At 37.6% G+C, this 19,558-nt stretch overlaps 1 protein-coding gene across 1 annotated transcript in view; it reads right to left on the minus strand.

Moving 5' to 3' along the window:
• PAPPA (pappalysin 1) overlaps window positions 1–19,558 on the minus strand; it is a 293,056-nt gene that overhangs the window by 229,186 nt on the left and 44,312 nt on the right. Inside the window, exon 3 of the mRNA XM_044664273.1 lies at window positions 553–698. Within this exon, the coding sequence (XP_044520208.1) occupies window positions 553–698 (146 nt within the window). The remainder of the gene's footprint in view (window positions 1–552; window positions 699–19,558) is intronic.

A 19,558-nucleotide genomic window follows, 5' to 3' on the forward strand; every position in this document is an offset into this window, starting at 1 on the left:
AAGTAAAAGCCCTATCCTGACCTTTTCATTTTGGATAGGACAGAGTGAGTTGTACAGGACTGAGTAGTAAAGATGGCTCCTGATCTTCATTAGAGATCTCAAGACCATTATCTTTTTCCTCAAACCAACTCCTCTTCCAAAAATGTCTATTATAGTCCATGATTTTACCATCCTTTGAGTCCCCTAGGTTCACAATATTGGCATCATCCTTAACTCTCTACTCTACCTCACTGTATATATCTATTAATAAAATTTGTCAATTCTGTCTGCAAAACACCTTTCTTATTTCTTCCTACTCTCTACTCAAAAACCCCATGATACTGGCTCAAAGGCCATTAACCCTGAATTGGAGTATGAGAATGGAGGAAAGGGATTGCTCTCTGAAGGACATGGCCTTTATCCATTTAAATCTGATGCTTCTCCTGATCTCTCTGGCGAGTACTATGGTGTATCAGCCAAAGACTAGGATTGGACTGATTTGATATTGGAAATAAACTGGTAGCCAAATGGCTTACCTCCCAATGAGAAATCTCTTTGGTATTTGGAACTCACCTAAATGCATCAGGGCCTCCTTGTCCCAAGGCCAAGTTGCCACTCCAGCCAGTTCCTCCTCTGAGGAGTTTGCAAAGAAGATGTTAAGGTGTGTGGATCCATCCAACTTAAGAATGTTCTTCAATTCATTGACATCCAAGTAGGCTCTGCAACAGAAATATACTTTGCAATTATTTCTGTAAAGGAATTGGGCTATGGAGAGAAAAGGTCTGGGAGAAAAGGTCACCCCAGGAAATACTAGCTTCCCAGAAAGGTACAAAATGTCTTTTCCTGAGCCAGCAGTTCTAAACATGTGTTCAGTGGTCATTTGGCAATGACAGATATTTTGATTTTGACCCTGCTGAGCCCTTTACCATTTTTTTATTAGGCAAATTATTCTCTGAAATTGCCTTATTCTTTGAATTTGTTTAAAAGATAATGAATGTTCTCCTTAGATGGGATCGGTGCCTGCTATTTCCTTATTAAGTCCCAATAAATTTTCACAACAGGCCTGGGCAGACTTGCTGATTCAAGGGGTTCTACAGAGGGAAAAAGGATTAAAGGGCATGTTATCACAATGGCCAATTCACTAGTCCCTTTTCAGCAGTGTGTATTGCCTGTAGAGACACAGAGTAGTGTGGAGTCTCCATGCACTTAAGCATCCAATATTGTTGCTACTTTTATGTAGCATTAATCAAACAAATTAACAAACATTTGCTAAGCTTACTGTTTCAGGCACTGTGCTTGATACTGATAAATCAAAGACAAAAATGAGACAGTCCATGTCCTCAGGAAACTTATATTCTACCGACAGGCAAAATGCATAAATGCACATAGGAAATTTGAGAGAGGAGAGTAAGAGACATATACATATACATGCATTTATGTGCATATACAACATGTATTTGTGTGTACACATATGAACATACATATGCATCAATGCACATATGTAATGTGTATGGTCATGGGGATGTGGATTATCAGATGGAAGAAAGGCTTCATGTAGGAGATAAAATTTATGCTGACTTTTTTTTTTTTAAACCCTTACTTTCCATCTTGGAGTCAATACTGTGTATTGCCTCCAAGGCAGAAGAGGTATAAGGGATAGGCAATGGGGGTCAAGTGACTTGCCCAGGGTCACACATCTTGGAAGTGTCTGAGGCCAGATTTGAACCTAGGATCTCCCGTCTCTAGGCCTGGCTCTCAATCCACTGAGCTACCCAGCTGCCCCCTTATGCTGACTTTTTAAAAGAATCTAAAGATTCTAAGAGTTAAAGGCGAGGTGAGAGTACATTTAGACATGTAGGACCTGTGCAAAGTCATGTAGAAGGAAACTCAAGTATGCTATCTTTTATATGAAGAGTTTTTCTGCTTTGGTGGAACAGTTGGGAAGAGGTATGCTCTTCTATTCACAAATTAGGTCATTTACTCTTTTATTTCTAAAACATGTCAGAGAATGTAAAAATTAGGCAACTGGGGTTAAATGACTTGCCCAAGATCATAGGGCAAGTAAGTCCCAGAGGCTAGATTTGAACCCAGGACCTCACATCTCTAGGTTTGGCTCTCTACCCACTGAGCCATCTACCTGCCCCCAATGTATAATTAATACACTCGTACATGTATATAATTTATAAATAAATACACACATATTTAGGGAGCTATACTCAATTAAAAATAATGATAGCAGTATATAATCAAAAATGGTTTAGAAATCAGTGACTTAAGGAATAGAAGAATAAGATAGCTGAGGAGGGAAAAGATCAATTAGAATTTTTTCTCCTAGACTATGATTAAATCGTTCATGGTAAATATAACGACATGGTATAATGGGAAGAGCTCCAGCCTTTGAGTCAGGATACTTGAACTCAAATATTGGTTCTGACCATTACTGTGTAACTATGAACAAGTCATTTAACCATGAGGGCAATGTCTGTGTTTTGTATAAACTTGGTGCCTCTCTCAACAAGTAGCAAGGTACTCTGCATACAGCAGGCATTTAATAAATGAATCTGTACTCTATGCCATAATGTAAAGAGCCCTAGATTAAAGAGCAAGTGACATGGGACACAAAGTTGTTAAATTTGTTAGCTCACTGTTGGTTGTTAACTTATTGAATGTCTTAAAAAAAATTTGTTTCCCCTCTCTGGGCCTCATTTCCTCCATCTGTAAAATGAAGGAATTGAACTATGACATCAAATATCCCCTCCAACTTAATTATTCTTTTTTAAGTCAAATGGGAGGACTTCAGGGTTTCTAATCACTTGAAAGCAAAGTGCTCCCTGTAGTGGGACAAAGAAGAGGAGAGGTCAGCTAAGGTCCTACCAGGGGAGTAGAGACGAGAAAAGTGAAAACAAAATAAAGTACAGATGGACACACTTCTACTCTCAGGGAACTCAAACTGGCTAGCCTCTCCTGGTGTCTCAATTACAAGGATGCAGTGGCTCCATGGGAAAAACACTGAGGGTGTCAGATGTATAAATGTATTTAAGCTTAAAATAGATATATGTGTATATATGGGAAGGAAGGGAGGGAAGGAAGGAAAGAAGAAGGAAGGAAGGAAGGAAGGAAGGAAGGAAGGAAGGAAGGAAGGAAGGAAGGAAGGAAGGAAGGAAAGAATATGGCCTAACTATTCAACCTACAAGAGATGCTGTATAGCTGGAAAAAATGAGCAAGAACAGTCTAGACTTGATTGGTTTTTAAATCTCCTGTACTTAGGCATTCAACAAATTCTGATTTCTTCCCACTAATATATTTCTAAACATGCCAAGATTATATCAACTTATACATTAAGGTCTTTTTGATTTTGTAAAACTCTGCTCACAAACATATGTTTTCCTCTGCAGGCTGAGAAGCTATGGAAGAAAATTCAGTTTGACTCCCCCCACCAACCAAAAAAAAAAAAAAAAAAAAAAAATCCTGTTAAGACACCTATTAGGGAATTCCCCATTTCTAGAGATTTCTGTTGACCCAAATCACAGGAAATTGAATTTATAAATTACAGAATTAAGATGTGGAAGGTATCTTAGGAAGTAGTTAATCCAAATATCCCTCTCTTCTGGAGAATCTTGAATTTCACACAGGAATCTGACTTTCCAGAATCGAGAAGTGACTTTCCCAATGCCACAGAAATTGTAAATAGCAGAATTGAGACTGGAGCATAATTCTCTTCTCTTCCTCCCCCAAGCTTATGTTCTTTCCGCTATAATAGAGCAATAAAATTTAGTTGTGTTATCAGTGTGCTACAGATTGCAAGTCCAAACTATTAGCAAAAAACAGGACTGGTGAGAGCACCAATAGTTTAATTGAAGATAAGTAGCACAGTGGTTAGACCACTAGATCTGGAATCAGGAAGACCTGAGTTCAATTCATATTTAGACTCTGACATTTACAAGATTATGTGGCCCTGGGAAAGTCATTTAACTTCTGTCTGCCTCAGTTTCCTCCTCTCTAAAATGAGGATAATAATAGAACTTATTTCCAAAGGTTATTGTAAGGATCAAATGAGATATTAGTAAAGTGCTTAGAACAATGCACATTACACAGTAAATGTTTAATAAATGCTTGTTCCCTTCCACTTCAACCTTCTTCATGTTCTTCATTCTGTTGCCACTATTAGGAAAGTAACTAACTTTGGTGTAGATATAGAACAAAGAGTACTCTAGAGTACTATACATCTCCGCCCTCCCCTCAAAAGAAGAGCAGTATGGCAACTCTTTCTTTCATTAATGTAGCTTTTCACTCATTTGTAGCTTAACATTTTAGATAGCTACTTGGTTGCAGAGAGGTTAAGTAATTTATCCATGGTCAAACAGTTGATGCCAGAGGCAGGACTTGAACTGAGACCTTACTGTGACCAAGGATGACCTTCTATCTACCAGGCTGTGGGGTGTCTCCCCTGCTGCCTTAGTACTTTACATACTTGATAAATGTTTCCTGAATGAATGAGTTGCTGAACCAAGGAATGTGATGTCAGTGCTTGAAAATGAATTGCTGGGCTAGCATAGACACATCCCAATTACCCATTTCATATAAAATTGCAGGCAGGAGCTCTATAGAACAAATGGTTACAAGGAGGCCAATTTTCAGTTTTTCTCAAAAGGGTCATCCAGCAGCAGTGTAGGCTAAAAGTGTGGGCCAGCTTCCCTTCAGGATCCAATAACAAGCGGGATGTCCCTATGTCTAAGATGAGCGAGCATGGCAAATGCAATCATTAACCCTCTGAGGTTCAAATGTTTTCCAGAAACCAAACTATGCTACCTCTAATCCCTGAGCCCTTAAGAAACTGAAATTGATGTCCTTTCTGGGAAGCAAATGAACCTGGACCATAAAGAATGGAAACCTGGAAAATATCTTTTTTTCTTTTTGCCTTCTACTTCCAAACTAGACTAGAACCCTAAAGCTAAGAGTAGCCCAGAAGGGGTGGGAGAATGGAAAATAAAAGTTTGCCAAGCTCTTCCAGCCTTCAGGACAGCTGTGGGTCAGGTTTAGGTCATCTTTTCAAATCCTTTATTTATTTCATCCCAATTAGTTTGGCCACCTTGTCAGAAGTTCTCTTGGATGGAGCTAGCAAATGTTATTAGGGATTCTTGAGAAAGACAACTCCCTTACCCTAATTCACACATCCCTAGGCTAGGAAATAATATCCATTGGAGGAGGAATTAAGATCTATCCTTTGGAAGGGGGGCTTCTGTTCCCTAAAAAGCCTTCCTTCTGAGGTCATTGGTCTGTATCTGTTGCTTCTTAAATGGATTCCTCTCATATTTTGTGAGACCTCAGTTTCCCGAAGGGGAAAAAAGCAGGGAAACTGACATGCCCCCAAGACCTTACACCAAGATATTGTAGTCTCTCTCCCTAGAGACAACATCAATGGAAAACCTGTTTGTGTTGTGATGGTGTTCCTGTCACACCAAAATACTTTGAGACTTGGCTCCATGGGAAAAACACTGCTGTTTCCCTGAGATTAGGAAAAACTTTGGTGACATGTCATAGTGTGAAGTTTTGTGGCATTTTCCTCAGTCACTATGGCAGGCAATGCTTATCACAATATCAATGGTTCAAAGGTGGATCTGTGGCAAGAACAGAAAACCACTGCCTGTCTTTCTCTTCCTGTTGTTTTAAAATTTTGTGTTTTAACTTTTGCCTAAATGCCAGTGGCAGGACTGGTCCTTGGTAAAACTATGAAGTAAGTCAAAAATGTGTCTTTAACAGAGCTAGACCCTTTGCCGTTGACACTCTCTGCTTTTTTGCCCCCCAAATCAGGGTTCCCTGCCCTCATATCTTACTCATCAATTTCCCTTCCTAATTTCCCTAATTCAGAACCTGCTCTCAGTTGACCAATTCATTCAATTTACTCTTTACTAATTGTGTGACCTTAAGTCTCTGTTTTCTCATCTATAAAATGAAGTGATCCTTTTTAGGTCAGATAATCTACATTCTCCAACCACTAAAATTCCATTTTTTAATATTCCATGTTCTAAGACCCCTGAAAGTTCTAATATTATATGATCAAACATCCTTTCTTTAGAACATTCTATATTCTACGGTCCCTTTCAGCTCTGAAAGTCTGGGGCCATCCTTTCTTTTTCATTTTTCTTTTAATCAAGTGCACAGTTATTCCCAAACTGCACCCAATCCCTTCCCCCACACTACATTCTCAGGGTTTGACTTGCCATAGGCACAGAGGAGTTACAACTCCTCTTATTTCACCTTACATGTCTAGAATTGTTAAGAGATAGGCTAACTCACCTGATCTGATTAAATTCAACTCACCTTACTTTAATTAGGCATCTAATATGTGGGGCCCTATGTTTGGAGTTGTTTCTTTATCAGTGTCAAATATTGGATCCAATGGAACCTCTGTACCTCACCCTCACTGTCAAGGTTATGTGGAGCCCATGGAATGTTGGTTATATGGGCCTGAGAACCCACAGAGGGCCAAAGAGCCTAGACTTAGCTCTCCTGCCAAAATCACATTTCAAAGCCATGAGTGCAGTTCTGGAGAGGGATCAAAGCTCTCCCAACTGTCATAAGAATATTTCCTTTATGCATCTCACGGGGGAGTGCCAACAACATATTTCATAAATGCATTGGCCTGAGATGGTACAACTCAATAATAGCTTGAATGGGAAGCTGTCAGAACAAGTTTTAAAGAAAAAGAAAAAAAAAACAAAAGGGAACAACACACACAAAAGCAACAACAACAACAACAAAAGATAGCCTTAGAATTAAATAAATGTCCACCAGGGTTCCTGTAATGGAAAGAGATCATGAAGTTTCCAGTCTCTCAAGTTCCAAAAGTAGAACATGACCATTAGCATGTTGTAAAGCAGGAATCTACCCCAAGCCCAGATGTCCTAAGCACCATTACGGGCCGGCAGGGACACTGAATCATGTTAGTCTGTATTTCTGTTCCCACCCAAAAGTAGTTTGCACATGAGCAGCCCTCCTTCACAAAGACCAAGGGTCAACAAACTCTGAAAGGTGCATTGCCAACGTTCTGACTCCCTTCCTTCTAGTGTCGGGGAGATGGGGAGGGGACAGAGAGAGAGCTGTTTGCGTATTGCTTCTCACCATGCTGTCTGCCAACTTGTTCCTGGAGATAGACCGTAGGACCTCGTATGAGCCTGGGAGAGGTGGCTGGCAAGGTCTAAGACCAGCGACTGAGCCCCATAAATGTCAGGACACCCATGCACAGTTAAATAAAAGAGTCTCCTTGCCAAGCCAAGTGCTATACTCTCTTTACAGGAGGTCTCTCCTCCCCAAGTCAGCCTTCTAATCCTACCACACTCTGGATTACAACTTCACCTCCCAAACACCAAAATAATCTCTTGACTACAGTTGCTGAAAAGAGTCAAGAGTCCCAGAACCACTGTTCTAGTTGCTGCACAGTACAAACCATTTGAAAATGATTTTCAAAAATGAAGAACGAAGCTACTTTTAAAAAGTTATTAAGTGAGATAAATGTCAGACTGTTTATTGTAATCATATCTGAATCACAGGCTCTATCTGATCTGTGACCTGTTGTAAACTCAAATATTATACTTAATCTCCAGGCTTCTAATGGCCCCAGTTTCATCCCCCTTTATGTGCATCAAAAATGTCTCAGTCTTTTTCTTTTCTCTGAAAAGGCTAATGGAGAAATAAACAATGAAAAAATAAAGGAAACCTTCAGAAGGCTTATTAAATCCTTGTAATTCTGGTGTTTGTCTTTTACAATTACTGCCTTGGTACACAGATGTCCAGGGATTAAAAGTTTGCTCTGCCACTTTGCCATACATAGTGCGACTTTCATCAAGTCACTTTATCAATCTGAGCTCTTATCTCTTCATCCATAAAATGTATTTTATTATCCCTGCCCTGCCTGCCTCATAGATTCGCTATGAACATAAAATAATAAAATAAATCAGAAACCATATGAAAATTACATGCACATAACTTGTCACTGTCATTTTACCTGAAAACATCTAAAGTGCACACTATATAACTTCTTTCTGACTGTGGCTGAGAGGTTCAAATTATTTAGCCTTCTTTCTTCTTTTCTCCAGTATCACTTCCTTTTTACAGTGTCCCAACCACAATCAATAAATAAACCAACCAACCACAAAGAGCTAAGAGACGCTTATTCACTGACCACAATGGGGAATAAGTCACGTTAGAACAATTAAATGACATCTAAATGCTGGCAATGTATATTTCCAAGGTTGTAAGAAGGAAAATTGTACTAAGTACAATTAGGTAGATTATGTGTTTTTTAATCAAGTTGTACAACCACTGCAAATGAACCCTTTGAGTTTTTAGTCATATAAACCTAGTATGACACCATTACTGAAATCTAAACTCTGGTTAATGTCCAGATTAGCCAGGTAACAAAAACTTTCAGACAGTTTCTGATGCATGACTCATGGGGAACTTCTAATTTTCCTCAAGTCTTCACTAGGTAATGATGATTTTTGTTGGTACTCCACTCATCTATGGAGAACCTTACTTCTAATGTAAATTACCTGCACAGGTGTCTGAACCAACTATGGAACCTCGAAAAATAGCTGGTCCCCTAATTTGCCTTTCAAAAGTCTCTGGCCTGATAAAACCACACTGAATTGAAGGGACAAGGCAAGAGTTTCTCCCTTTGGGATATTGCTTCTCTATTATAAAAAACGTCAATTTCCTTAAGATGAGGGCTTCATTTAAATTCCACACAGTGATCTTAAAAATCTATTAGGTTTCAGATTGGCCTTTTTCCAATTTAATTCAGTAATCCTTCAAGAAAAGTCCTGCTGCTCACCCCACCTCTCTTTGGTATACCTCAAACCTGGAAAAAAGTATCATCATTATTCTCTAGTACTGTTGTATTAGGAAAACACAAAATCCAAAGAGAACACAGGAAATGTGTTCTCACTAAATTGTCATGTCAGACCACAGATTTTCTGAAACATTTTGGGGAGGAATGTAAGTCTGAGGATAAACTCCTCCAATCTTGCTAATCTAAGAGAGGTCCATCCTTAGCCTGAATTAAAGTATTCTTCTTGAAGTATGGTGCTATGGGAAAAGCATTGAACCAGAGAGGAAGGCTAAATTTTCATACCAATTCTACCACTGTTATGATCTTGGGCAAATTACTTCCCCTATCTATACCAGTTTCTTTATCAATGAAATAAAGAGCATGGAATAGTTAATACTTAAATTCCCTTCTCAATTTAACATTCTAGAGTCTATATTCTAACATTTAATAGTCTAAAGCTTTTTTTTTTCTAGTTCCAACATGTTCTAATAAATGTGCTTTCCTTTCTATTTAAATAGAACAAAAAATAGTTCAGTGAACCAAAGACATGGCATTTCTGAGTCAACTCTGGATCTTTTCCACTCTGATATTAAGCTAACATTTATTTCATGAGGATAGAAAGATTGTGTATTCAGGAGGCCCTCTAAGTATTCTAGCCCTGTGCTTCAGACCAGAGATGTTTCATGCAAAGCACTGACAATGAGGACCACGTAATCTGAAGCAATAGACTAAAAGGTGTGCGTCAGGAATACACCAAATTTTGTTAAATAGTAGCTAACGCCCTGCTTCATCCAACATCGAAGACATGTAAAGAACTTTCCCACTGGATACTGTCCCAGGTGTCAGACACTACTGACCTATGAAATGATGCCCAACAGAGTTAACCATTTAGAACTTCAAATACAATAAATTCAAAACGATTTTCCTTTAAACTACCCTTAAACTTTCCAAGGATAGAGTTGAAGGGGAAGGGAGGAGTAGATGTCATACTGTTTTCATTTGTATTTCATTGCAATCAATGGAAAAAACTCTAAATGCAGAGACAAGTGATCTGAATTCTGATCCTTGTTTTCTTGCTAGCTAAAGCAGTACAATCTTGCGTAAGTCATCTTTCCTATCTTAAACTCATCTCTAAAATGAAGGTGGTAGTCTAGATATCCTCTAAGACCCTCCCCTTTTTTCTTAATTCTATTTTTTTTTCAGGTTCATATTCTCTCCTTCCCACAATTCTCCCCCACCCCACACGGAGAAAGGAAGAGAAACAAAACCTATTATAAACATGTAGAGTCAAGCAAAGAAAATTCTCAGTCATGTCCAAAAAATTTTATACATGTGTATAAATGTATATATAATATGTACATACATATATGCATATAAATGTATATTTGTCGCTACGTATATACACATGTTTTTATCTGTACCATAAATCTCTATCTCAATATGGAAAGCACATTTCATCATGAGTCTTCTGGAAGAGAAGGTAGTTCCACTATGTTAATTAGAGTTCCTATATATTTCAAAATTTTTTGTTTTAAAAAAAATCATTGGAAAGACTTATATGAAATGATGCAAAGTGAAGTGAGCAGAATCAAAAGAATTTTGTACACAGTAACAATAATGTATGATAATTACAAATGACTTAACTATTATCAACAAGGCAAGGATCCAGGACAACTCCAAGGGACTCATGATGAGAAAGGATATCCAACACTACAGAAGGAACAGAATCCAAATACAAATTCAAGCATACTGTTCTTCACCTTATTTCATCCATGAATTTTTTCTCTAGTTAAGCAACATGTGTCTTGTTTTACAACATGACAAACAGGGAAATCTTTATTATATGATAATATATGTACAAACCACATCACATTCCCTGTCTACCTTCTTGGGGGAAGAGGGATGGGCGACAGGGTGAGGGAAAAAAAAAGAATGAGACAGATTTGGGGCCATAGCTAATTCAAGGATTTGTTTCTCTTGGAAAGGCATATTTATTATAATGTATTACATGTTTGTAACAAATCATACGTATTATATTGTTGTATTACATATTATATCATGTTATATATAAAAATAAAATATTTTTTAATTGTAACTGTAAAAATTGTTCTCCTGGTTCTCTCACTTCCCTTTGCATCAGTTCATATAAGTCTTCCCAGGTTTCTCTGAAACTATAAGATCCTTTTAGTGCTAATAAAATGTTTGTTCTAAGGTCTCTTTCAACTCTATCCTTTTACATTTTAATAACCTTCAAACTCTGTGATTTCTTTAGCAGTAAGAGAGAATCATTGCACATTACATATAATCCAAAATATCAAATAATGTAAAAAATCAAAAATATTGATTCAAAATGGATCAATACTGAGAAAAACAATGATTACTGAAATGATAAATATTTGATAAGCTTAACTAAAGCCATTCTAAATATGACCCTTTCTTCCACTCCTGTCATTTCTGGTGTTTTCTGCAAAATGTTAATTGACCACAAATTTCTAGGTAGTAAAACACATGTACACACACACACAAACACACACACACGAATTAGGACACACACACACACACACAGAGAAGAAAAACAAGTTTTTTCCCTATAGATTAGCATATTTCCTTTGATTCTGTGACCAGATATTATACTTTTTCTGAGATAAAACCTTATGCTACACAGTTCTCCCTACCCCCATTCCTCTACAATTCCCTCACCCACACCCCACAAAATTCTTAGACACTCTATAATTTGGTATAGTTCTTATTCACTATTGCCCTCTGTGGCTATAAAAATGCTTCAGTAGTCAAAAGCCAGCCTTGCTGCCTAATAGCTCTGGACGCCTAAACCCACAAGGGACCCAACATCAGAGAACAGAACCCCTTTTGGCTCCTTGTCAGAGTAAACTGATTAAATACAACCATTGGCAATTGCCAAACCATTGCCCCATCACTATTCTACCCCATAGCTCCTATGTCCCCTAACAAAAGACAGTATATAAGAAAGGAGGAGATTGAAAGAATCATAGTAAAATGTTAGAATATGAAGGAACTTTGACACATAGTTTCCTATCTGGAAGGGATCTTAGAACAAACAATATCCAAATACAAAATATAAAAATATATATCATAACTAGAACAAAATATATATCATAACTTAGAACAAACAATATCCAAATACAAAATATAAAAATATATATCATAACTAGAAGAAGTTATGATATCTAGGCCCAAAACATAGAGGGCTAGAAAATGTAGTAGAGCTAAAAGGGATCTTTAAGGTTGAGAAAAGGAAAGGAAAGAAAATTCCCAAAGAGATTGTGAACTTTAAAAGTTGTTGAACTTAGAAAAGCTAAACAAACAAACACAAATTCAAATTCATCTTCTAGAACTGAATTTCAGGAAAGTAAGGACCAAATTTACTCTCAGAAGGTGGAAAAAGCTTGCAGTTAGTAATTTTAAGTAGTAATTGGAGCTAGAGTTTTGTGGAATTTATTTTATCAGAACAAACAGATTTTTTTTAGTTCATGCCTTTTTTACTTAATTCCATTTCCCTTTTCTATTCCTAAACATCCAGCTATGTCCATTGTAGAGAGAAATAAATCATGTTTAATATAGGTTGTTAAAAAAAAAAAAAAGATCTATTTGTCTCCTAGAAGTTCAGAGCTTCTGATTAAGGTAATACTTCTTTCACCTTTTTAGGTGATGAAAGTCAAACAAATTAAAGGGATGAATGAAAACTATCTTCTTCCCCTCAGAAAGTCTTGATTCCAAAAGAGAAGACTGAGGAAAGCATGGCCTATCAAACATTCACACTTTTGACAATCTTCAAAAATGGCTAGGATCAATCATCTGATTTCTCTGGTACTCTATCGTTGCTCTTAGACTTTGGAGGAAGTTATACCATGTATTGTGGGTAATTTGAGGAAAGGTGGGTTATAAGGGAGTTTGAAAGGAGGATGTTGGAGACTTGCTAAGTGGGTAATCTTGGTTACAGGTAGGCTGGGATTAAAGGAGATTCAGGGTATAACAGGACTGGAGTCAGGAGTATAACACAGAAGGGAAACAGAGATCTTTTAGAGAGAAGAGAAATTAAACTAAACAGACAAACACAGCAGGCTTACAGACTGGGACTTAGACTCAAACACAAGCTGAGGGAAATAGACTAGACTGAAATTAACAAACAGGCTTTAGTTAATTTCACAGGAAGGGACCTGTTTTGAAGTAACACCTTCCTTCAAGATGGATGCCCAGCTTCCCTCTAAGCCCAGAGTATGTCGTCTCTTTCCCTCTTCTTCCCTCTTGATAACTAACAGACAAATTACACTAATAGGGCTGTTGAAACACAAAAGGGTTTATTTTGTTTGAAGGATGTTTGTTAGGAAGGTGGATCAAAGGAAAGCCCTATCAGTTGTCTCAGGAACCTCAGGTGGGGGAAGGGAAACAAAGATGGAGTCTGAGTAAGGACCTGCCTTTAAACTCAGCTTTACAAAATGCTATTGCTATCTAAAGGGAATAAATGATGACTGACTAACTATAACTAATGCTGGCAATTAGGTACCCTTCACAGATTTGAACTCCTCTCTAATTACTCTCCTTATTAACTCCACAGACATATAAGGTAAGGGAGGGAAGGCAGGGATGGTATTAGGAAAGGAAGATATAAAGGGTTTTTCTAAAATAATTTCTTAAGTAAATATATCAAAGTTAGGCTAAATTTCAATATTAAAGCTAGGTAATCAAAGCAGCTCGGCTGATTCACAACCTCCCTCCACGGAAGATCCAGCCAACTGCCTTTTCCTCAAGATTCCAAACCTCTAACAGCTTTTGGAACTCAGCCAAAGCTAGAAAAAACTATATCACCCCAATTCTGTATACTACAACCATCAAGTCAGCTGGGTCCACTAACAGGCTAATGTTGTAGAATTTCAATTGGATTTTCATCATAGCAAAACCTTTATTCCTTCTCTCTGAACTCTCTATCCCACTTCTTTCTGGGGCTAACGCAAGATGTTCTATGCCTTTGCTTCTAGCCCCACTCTCTGTCTCTTTTCTAATGCTCCTAGAGAGCCTTCTCCTTCTTTCTCTCTTCTATCAGATAGACTTGGATCTTATTTTATGAAGAAAAGAGAATCCTTCAGCTATGAACTCCCTCTTTCTAATGTTATAGAATTTCAAATGGGTGTTCACTGTAGCAACTTTATTCCTCCCCTGGCAACTCTCTATCCCACTTCTTTCTGGGGCTGACTCAAAGATGTTATACACCTTTGTTCCCCCCCTCTCACCATGCCCCTCTCTCTTTTCTTAAGCTTCCAAAGGGCTTTCTCCATCTTCCTCTCTTCTATCAGGTAGACTTGACTCTTATTTTATGAAGAAAACAGTACTTCAGCTATGAGCTCCCCGTTTTTCCTCCAAGCATGCATCAAACCTGTACATGTTCAACTCTCCTGTCTTTGAAGCTTTGTCCTTTTCCTTGACAAAGCTAACACAGTTTTCTGTGTTCCTAATCCTACTGCCTCCTGTCTTCTTCAAACTTGCCTCAATATTATCACTTTCCAACTATCATCACCACCTCTCCATCTCAAATCTCTTCTATTACTAGTTATTTCTCTGACATATACTAACATGCTTAAGCTTATCCCATCCTTAAAAAACAAAAGATAAGCAGATATACCTCACCTGACCCAGCCATTCTCTATTCCTTATCTCTCTTCTTTTTCCCTGATAAATTCCTAGAAGACTATCACTGCCTTTACTTTTTCACCATCTCTTCCCCTCTTTTTTAGTTGCAATCTGTCTTCCAAATCATTATTTTACTGAAACTGTTCTCTCCAACGTTACTAATAATCTCTTAATAACTAAGTGTCATGACCTTTTCTTAGTCCTCATCATCCTTGATCTCACTGAAATTTTACTACTATTGACCATACCATTTTATTGAACATTCTCTTCTTTGTTTCTGAGCCACATCTCTGTCCTGGTTCTCCTCCTACCTGTTAGATTATTCCTTCTTGGTCTCATTTCCTGAATAATCATAAACTTTCTTTCTATTTGCAACATGTTCCCCAGGACTCTGCCCCGAGTTTTCTCTCCTTTCTCTATATGTGCTGTCCTAGAACATTAATCAGTTCTAATGGATTCAGTTGTTAACTTTAAACAGATGAACTCTCAAATTTTACTGAATATTATATTTTATCAAATGCCTTTTGGAAACTTCCTGGACCTACTGTAAACATCTCAGAGTCAAAATGGAAATCATTTTCCCTCAGCTAAACATGTCTCTCCTCTAAACTCTAAACTCAATGCTATACTTCAAGCATCCAGGTTTGTAACCTTCATATCTTCTTTTCTAGTGCCCACATCCAAAGTGCCAAGTCTTGTCTAGCCAATTTACCAAACATCTCTTTCATTCATCCCTTTCTTTCTACTCATATAACCAGTATGGCAGTTCATTTCTCTCATTACCTATCGCTGGATTACTATAATTCTCTTAATTGATTTCCCTGCTTCTAGTTTCTCTATGCTCCAATTCATCTCCCACAAGGCATCCAAAAGAATTGTGGTACAGTGGTTATAGAGCCAGGCCTAGAGATGGGAGGTCCTGGGTTCAAATATGGCCTCAGACACTTCCTAGCTATGTGACCATTGGCAAGTCACTTAACCCCCCTTGTCTTGCCCTTACTGTTCTTCTGCCTTGGAATCAATACTTGGTATTGATTCTAAGACAGAAGGTTAGGGTTCTTAAAAAAAAAAAAAAAAGAATCATCCTAAGTGAGAACAATATTTCTTTAATCTCTTAAGAAAATGACAGTCATACAATATCATTCTTCTGCTTAAAAATCATCAGTGCTTCCTCATTGTCTAAAGTATAAAATATAAACTCTTTAGCTCAACATTTAAGACCCTCAAAGTTCTATCTGGCTATACATACCTGTGTATAAACATAATATAGATACATACACATAGATATATACACATATGAATTGTACATATATATAGACATATATTATGCTCTTTAAACATACACACACATTATCCGCTTTACATCCCAGCTGAAATGGATTATTTGTCATTTCCTTAACTCAATATCTCATTTCCTACCTCCATATATTCTTACAAGTCATTCCTTATTCATGGATTTCACCATCTCTCAGAAAACCTTATATTTCTTCAAGGCTCATCTCAGGTGCCCCTTCCTTTAGGATGCCTTCCCTTTTCCCCTCCTCAATTATCCTTGTACCTTCATGTTTCTGGCCCAGTTGTCTTTCCTCAATAGAATATAAGCTCCTTGAGGGCATATATTCCTCTTTTTTTGTCTTTATATATTCTGGCACCTGAGCTTTGCACCCTGTAGGCACTGAAAAATATTGAATTGAATGGCAGGAAAATGTTGTTCCCATAATGAAGTGGGGAATGGAATTTATTATAAGAACTGAAACATGGAGGGGCTGGAACACTTTTTCAACATTATCTTATAATGTTTGTTCCTTTCTTTTTTTCTTCACCCATCCATAAATTAATTTATTTATGTATTTATTTATATATGTTTTAATTCACTATGCTGCCTCCTGTAAGTGGGAAAAAGAACAATGTATACCATTGGCATTGGAAATATGGTTTCCTTGACCTCAGAGTAAAGCTGAAAAAAATGTACCTCCTTCACATCTTTGAAAAGGTGAGAGATTATTGGTATATAATATTAAATATTCTGTCATATTCAGGTAAAGTGTTGGATTTGTTGTTGAACTATTTTTCTCTCTTAAATATTCTGTTATGAGAGATACTTACTGGGTGTGGGATGAAGAAGGTATATATTCAGAAAATGAAAGTGATGTAAAATCAAAAGATTTCAGTATGAGGTATAGCTCCCATAATTAAAAGAACTTTAAAAGTAAGTTGAATATCCATTTCAAAAATAAGGGACAATGTGCTGGTATCCAAGAAATAGTTCTTCAAATCTGATAGAGAAGTTCTTTGAACATGTGAGCAAGGTGTTAAAGAATCAACAGTGCCACTGGCATCCCAACAGCTAAAAATGGGAAGAAGCTCGACCTTGACTTAAATCTGACATGGGTAGAATCTCAAGAATCGTCTCCATGTCTATACATTGTCCTCAGTCTTGTAGTTTCAATCCATTTCCAGTGTTTGTCACACACCATGATAACCAGCAAACAAGTCATAATTAGGTTTATTTTTTATCATTTAATACTTCTTTTCTGCAAAATGTTCTATGTATCACAATCAGATAAAATTTCCTAAAATATCATTTGGGTCCTGTCCCTCTTCTATTCAAACCTCTCCAATCATTTCCTACTGACTAGAGGAGAAAGTCCAAACTTCACATTTAAATGACTCACCAGCCTGCCATTAGTTTACCTTTTGGGCCAGTCATATTTCCCACTGCTTCTCTTCAATGCTGTGTTGTAACCAAGTGCTAGTCCTTCACTTTCTTGAACATTTTCAAGCATTAATTAATTTTGTCTCCCAAAATAAATAATGATTTGTCTTAAAGAACAAGGATCATGTTTTATTGTTTCCAAAATACTCAACATGTGCTTTGAGTGTAAAATAGGCAGTGTAGGGCAATGGAATAGTTAGTTATTTTTCCTTTTTTGGCCTTACTTTCTGTCTCTGAAAAATGGAAAAGTTAAGCTCGGTGACTGCTAAAGACCATCCTAGTTCTGATCATTCTCTAACAGTTCCTCAATTAATATCTACTGAGGGATAGAAATTTGGCTTTGCTTCTGGATTTTTCCTCTTACCCAAGAGTTCTCAAACAGAATGGATCTTGATTTTTCTCTTTACAAGATTATCTGTGATAGGAAGTATATTATGTAGACCCTACCAAGTGGAGATAACCACTTATGTGACCCAAGATAAATGAGAACAAGATGAGAAAGCACTTCTGTTAATTAACGGTGAGGTGAGGCAGACCCAAGATTATCTTATCTCAAAGAAACTACAGTCTTTTATGCTTACTATTCTTAGAACCATAAGCCTGAGAAATCCCTTGGAACCTAGAACCTTCTATCTCAGACTTGTAAAGGGCCTTCTTTTTGCCCAAGTTTCCCAAAAACTTCTTGTAATGTTGAGTCAGTACCAACAAAAATCATAACCCAGTCTCTGTGGAGTGTCTCTGTTGTCTTTAAAAGAGAAAAGAGATTTGTTTTGCTTGTTTGTTTTTAAAGAAATTCCCCCAACAATAGAGGAATGCTTTGGTTTTTTCTCTCCTCTTCCCTGTCCCCACCCCCATTTTCAATTCCCCCCAAACTGGAATATCCATATTCAGAGGTGAAATACCAGCCTTTAAGCGTCACCTTTCATACTTTGGAAGATATGTCCAAAAGATAATAGTCTGGATTTGCTACAATATTCTATCACTGGAGGGGGCACACAACACTGAGTTTCAGACTTCACTGCACATTTTCTGAGACTTGATGGTTTGTATTCATTATTCCTGCCTCCCTTTCCTTTTCAAAGGCTCATGCAGAGTGTCCTCTACTTAACTCAAACTCACTCCTTAAGCCCTTTGACAGCAGTCCATGCTTCTGTCAAGTCTGCACTTCTACAGTAGTGACTGAGGTCTCTGAATATATGCTTCCAGCAGGCACACTTGACTGATACCACATGGTCTGCAAATTTCAACCTGCAATAGTGCCAGCCAGTTATTAACTACCAGTTCCTCATCACTTGGGGTGTCTCCCTTTAGGAATACCCCCTCATCTGTCCCCATTTGACACATTTTCCTCATTCTATTTGTAATCGCCTCATACTTACTAATTAGCTGTGTGTTTGTAAACAAATTGTTATACCTCTCTAAATCCCATTTTCCTCTTCTGTAAAATGGGCATCATAAGGGCTATATAATCCGTGCACACCAAGATTATGATGGTGAGCTATGAAAGAGAGGTAGCATGTTAGAATGGGGGAAAAATTGGCACAAGAAAATCAGGGTTCAAATTCTTATTCCAAAGCTGATGGGCTGTGTGCCTAGCAACATCATTTAAACTCTATGGACATTATTTTCCCCAACCATGAAAGAGGCATAACGATATTTGTACTCTATATCTCACAGGTTAGTTGTAAATAAAGAGTTTTGTAAACCTTAATGCACCATGTAAACATGTTACTAAAGCCACTAAAGGAGTTAGAAGGAGGAGTGGGATTTAATTAGCAAAGTCATGAAACATGGGATCATGGGATCTCAGAACCAGAAGGCATATCTGACTCCTTAGTTTACTACAACCATGAACCACCTCAAGAATATATCACAGGGGACAGGTCTGTAGTTGAGAGAACAGGGCTGAAATCTGGCCTCAGCTACTTCCCATCTGTGTGATCCTGGACAAGCCACTCAACTCCAATTGCTTAGCCCTGGCTCTTCTGTCTTAGTTGTTACTAGGATGGAAGCAAGAATTTAACAAAAGAAGTACAGCACAGAAATACCCTCTAGAATATGCCTGACAAGTGGTCATCTGGTCTGGGCTTGGGTCACTACCGGGGAGAGGTATTGAACTACCTTGGGTCAACTTATTCTGTTTTTGAACATCTCGAATTTTTGAACAGTTCTTTTCTTTCACTATGTCTACTTCTGCCTCCCTGTAACTGTTGTCCATTGACCCTAGTGTACTCAGAACTACAAGAACAAGTCGACTTCATTGTAACAGTTCTTCAAATGGATGGACTTGATATCTCACTCAGGGTCTAACTTTGTAGATGTTTATATTCATAGTGGTTATAAAATTTAATTGCCCACAATTTTTTTCT

The sequence above is a fragment of the Gracilinanus agilis genome, chromosome 2 (assembly GCF_016433145.1).
Source record: "Gracilinanus agilis isolate LMUSP501 chromosome 2, AgileGrace, whole genome shotgun sequence".
Lineage (NCBI taxonomy): Eukaryota > Metazoa > Chordata > Mammalia > Didelphimorphia > Didelphidae > Gracilinanus > Gracilinanus agilis.